Source organism: Sprattus sprattus, assembly GCF_963457725.1.
Source record: "Sprattus sprattus genome assembly, chromosome: 14".
Classification (NCBI taxonomy): Eukaryota; Metazoa; Chordata; class Actinopteri; order Clupeiformes; family Clupeidae; genus Sprattus; species Sprattus sprattus.
In genome coordinates, this window is record NC_137912.1 from 3,978,385 (window position 1) to 3,983,069 (window position 4,685).

Consider the following 4,685-nt stretch of genomic DNA (forward strand, 5'->3'; position numbering starts at 1 on the left):
CTATAATCAGAATAGGCTAGTTTGGTGAGATATCCAGAACACTATCATCAGAATAGGCTAGTTTGGTTAGATATCCAGAACACTATCATCAGTATAGGCTGGTTTGGTTAGATATCCAGAACACTATCATCAGAATAGGCTAGTTTGGTTAGATATCCAGAACACTATCATCAGAATAGGCTGGTTTGGTTAGATATTCAGAACACTATAATCAGAATAGGCTAGTTTGGTGAGATATTCAGAACACTATAATCAGAATAGGCTAGTTTGGTTAGATATCCAGAACACTATAATCAGAATAGGCTAGTTTGGTGAGATATCCAGAACACTATCATCAGAATAGGCTAGTTTGGTGAGATATCCAGAACACTATCATCAGAATAGGCTAGTTTGGTTAGATATTCAGAACACTATCATCAGAATAGGCTAGTTTGGTGAGATATCCAGAACACTATAATCAGAATAGGCTAGTTTGGTTAGATATTCAGAACACTATAATCAGAATAGGCTAGTTTGGTTAGATATCCAGAACACTATCATCAGAATAGGCTAGTTTGGTGAGATATCCAGAACACTATCATCAGAATAGGCTAGTTTGGTTAGATATTCAGAACACTATAATCAGAATAGGCTGGTTTGGTTAGATATTCAGAACACTATCATCAGAATAGGCTAGTTTGGTTAGATATTCAGAACACTATAATCAGAATAGGCTAGTTTGGTTAGATATTCAGAACACTATAATCAGAATAGGCTAGTTTGGTTAGATATTCAGAACACTATCATCAGAATAGGCTAGTTTGGTGAGATATTCAGAACACTACAATCAGAATAGGCTAGTTTGGTTAGATATTCAGAACACTATAATCAGAATAGGCTAGTTTGGTTAGATATTCAGAACACTATCATCAGAATAGGCTAGTTTGGTTAGATATTCAGAACACTATCATCAGAATAGGCTGGTTTGGTGAGATATCCAGAACACTATCATCAGAATAGGCTAGTTTGGTTAGATATTCAGAACACTATAATCAGAATAGGCTAGTTTGGTGAGATATCCAGAACACTATAATCAGAATAGGCTAGTTTGGTTAGATATTCAGAACACTATCATCAGAATAGGCTAGTTTGGTTAGATATTCAGAACACTATCATCAGAATAGGCTGGTTTGGTGAGATATCCAGAACACTATAATCAGAATAGGCTAGTTTGGTTAGATATCCAGAACACTATCATCAGAATAGGCTGGTTTGGTGATTTTACAGTAATAGTTGTGTCTTAGCCCTGCGGCAGGTTTGGGTCCTGATGCAACTTTACTATCAGTTTAAAACTCTGAGACATTACGTAATAATATTTCAAAGGGAACATTTCACAACAAAAGTTTAGTTTGGGCTGAAAATAAAACCTTTCGGTAACACTTTATTTGACGGGGTGTGCATAAGGCTGACATGAAACTGTCATAATCAACTGTTATGAACACGAAGGACTTTTTCAATGATGGGAGTTTTTAAAAGCAAACTTGGCATTGTTTTGGATGTCTTTGTAATGAGAATTTGATATTCAGCAAGACAACATAACCTTTTACAATCATAAAAGATGGCATGACAGGCCTTGTTATCAAACTCTATTCCCCATAAGAATCCATTGATTCTCGCTGTTTGTCTCCTCTGGGACACTGTAGTTCTGAAATTCTTTGCATGTACGGTGCCATGTTTTTTTTTTACCCTACTGTACCAACTACTGTACCAACCTACTGTAGCAAGCAGTGCTAATGGCAAACTATATTATCATGACATATCCGAACTAAGGCCTCCTTTCCAGTTAGCTCTAGTTCTCCATGACAACTTTTGCTTGACATTATGATAATGATGAAAGAGACGTCATTCTATGTTTGTTTTGCATTTAAAGTTGTGTATATGGATAATAGAAGTACTTATCATGCAATAGCAATACATTTATGATGACAATGATGATGGTGATTAATGGTATTTCTATAATAGAAAATGATTAGCTATTAGAGCATCTCCTAATACAAAGAAACATGTATTTTCCTGCAAGTACTCACATAGTCATGATAACTATATGCAACAAGGATCTATAAATTGTGTGACATATATAGTAACAGGTTCTATAAAGCTTTGCAAAATAAAAAAGTTAATCTTGAATTGACTTCCTCTTACCAACTTTACTAAACCTCCTCTCTTTCCCTCTTTCGTTTCCTCTCTTGGGTCTCCTGAAGGAGCATAACTCTTCGCCCAGCAGAAACCACATAGGCAGGGTCTTCCCTAGATGCCACACGTCTAACATACTAACACCAAATGGCAAAGAGAATGCACAGAAATTGGCTGTAAGCTCTTGTTTTAATCTTGTGTGAGCACGTGTATTTGTATGTGTGTGTATTTGCAATCATAACATTGTGGTGTGGTTGTTTGTGTGTGTTTGCGAGAGTGCCTGTGTGTGTGCGCATGTCCCTGCATGCTTTTAGTCTGATCATTCAGCTCACTAACTTATCACGCTCTACTCAGCATATTCTACTCACCAAAACACACACAAACACATACATACAAACACACACACACACAAATACACACATACAAAACAAAATTGTAACATTTTTGTAACATTTTTGTAACACATGCATCTGTCTATGTGTCGTGATTTTATTTATACAGGCTATAAAGCAGCATGTCTATATAATTTGGATAGTAATTGCATTATTGAAAACAGGGGTTGGGGTGGGGGGTTCTAGCTAAAAAAAATCTCCTCGAATGTTGCCGTCCTCTCGCGTGAGGAGTTCCAGAGAGTTCGATATCAGCTTCTCTCGTGTGGAGTTCCACAGGGTTCGATATCAGCTTCTCTCGTGTGGCGTAACACAGGGTTTGATATCAGCTTCTCTCGTGTGGCGTAACACAGGGTTCGATATCTGCTTCTCTCGTGAGGAGTTCCACAGGGTTCAATATCAGCTTCTCTCGTGTGGAGTTCCACAGGGTTTGATATCAGCTTATCTCGTGTGGAGTTCCACAGGGTTTGATATCAGCTTATCTCGTGTGGAGTTCCACAGGGTTCAACATTAGGTCCCTTTCTGTTTTCACTCTGTCTACTGCCCCCCTTGGACACATATTCAGGAAGCAGGGGACTTCTTATCTTTGCTACGCCGATGATGCCCAGATATCCCTCTCAATTCTAGTCAGTTTACAACCCCTTTTTGACTGCCTATGATGTTAATTTGGGTACATGGGTAATAACTTGCGCTTTATATATGCTTTCTATTTTAGTATGAGGTTATGCTTTCTAGTTTAGTATGAGGTTGTGCCTTCATATATGCTTTGAGTGCAGTATGAGGTTTTTGTTTTTGTTTTGTTTTCGACTCCAACCTTTGTCTTGTTGATCTTTCATTATGTTTAATGTGTTGTATGATGTTTCCTATAGATGTTTGTAAAAACTGTATGTGGACCCTGTTGACTGTTTAATGTGCCTTATATGATATAAGCTGATACTCGCATGTCCATAACGCCTTGTGTATCTCTGTTTATCTTAATGAGAACATGACATAACATTCAAGTTGTATTAAGCTGTTATATTCCTGTCTTCCTGTCAAAATCGCATTTATTTTTTGGGAAGTAGAGCGTGCCTATCCCTACTAATATTCCTGTCTGTGCCTACAGCGTGAGGAGCTCACAGAGGTGATCTTGAAGCTGCTGATGGCTTGGAAGGAGCCGCTGGGGCAGCTGCATCATAGCATGGCCCTGGAGCGGGACGTCTTCAACAGCGTCAACAGCAACAAGGCACTGGACATGCGAGACATGATGCACGAGCTACGGAAGGGCGTCGAGACGGTCGTTGAGAAGGTACCTGCTTTTCCATGCCCGTCACTTTGTAATTTTATGTCTTTCATTTTTTAATTATAATTGTTATCGTTATTTTATGGGACCATAGAGTTGGTTGTGTGGGAATGTGTGTGAGGGGGGCTTGTGAGGGCAATTAGTGGCAACATGACAGCAAAAGTCCCGTCCTCTTATGGGGCAAATGTATTATCTGTTCGAAATGTTGTCATTTTATGTATTTGTTTTGCATTGGAGATAAGTAATTTTTACGTAAAACAATCACCTAGTGGTGAGCAACGGTGTAGCAGCTGTACACTTACACGCCTGTGCGTGTTCCTCTTTGTAGATGCAGCACTTGGGGATGATCAGTAACTCTGTGAGTAGCGTGGCGTCCTCCCCAGACTCCTTCCTGTCCTCCGCAGACAACGGGCAGCCACAGGCACAGGCACAGTCACAGGCACAGGCAGAGACACAGGCAGAGGCCCTTGACCACCACATGCTGCTCTTCTGCTTCCGCAGAGACTCCAACAAGGTCCAGAACTACCTGAAGATCCTCAAGTGCAGGATTGTACCAGAGCATGGATGCTGAACACACACACACCACACACACACGCACGCACACACACACACACACACACACACACACAGACACACACACACACACACACACACACACACACACACACACACACACACACACACGCACACACACACACACACAAACACACACACACACACAAACACACACACACACACACACACAGATTTATTGACACCAGCACTGACAGAAAAGCTCTCAGAAGCCTTCAACCACTTGAAAAATGGATAGACTTTTTGACATCTTTCCAATAATGAGTGCA

General features: G+C 40.0%; 1 protein-coding gene across 1 annotated transcript in view; it reads left to right on the forward strand.

The window, feature by feature from the left end:
• The window catches only part of LOC308375274 (prolactin-like), a gene marked incomplete at both ends in the record, with an annotated part of 6,709 nt that extends 2,295 nt beyond the window's left edge, over positions 1-4,414 (forward strand). The window contains 3 exons of the mRNA XM_080851350.1: positions 2,241-2,348; positions 3,667-3,849; positions 4,172-4,414. Of these exons, the coding sequence (XP_080707476.1) occupies positions 2,241-2,348; positions 3,667-3,849; positions 4,172-4,414 (534 nt within the window). The remainder of the gene's footprint in view (positions 1-2,240; positions 2,349-3,666; positions 3,850-4,171) is intronic.
• Positions 4,415-4,685: the final 271 nt, after the last annotated feature.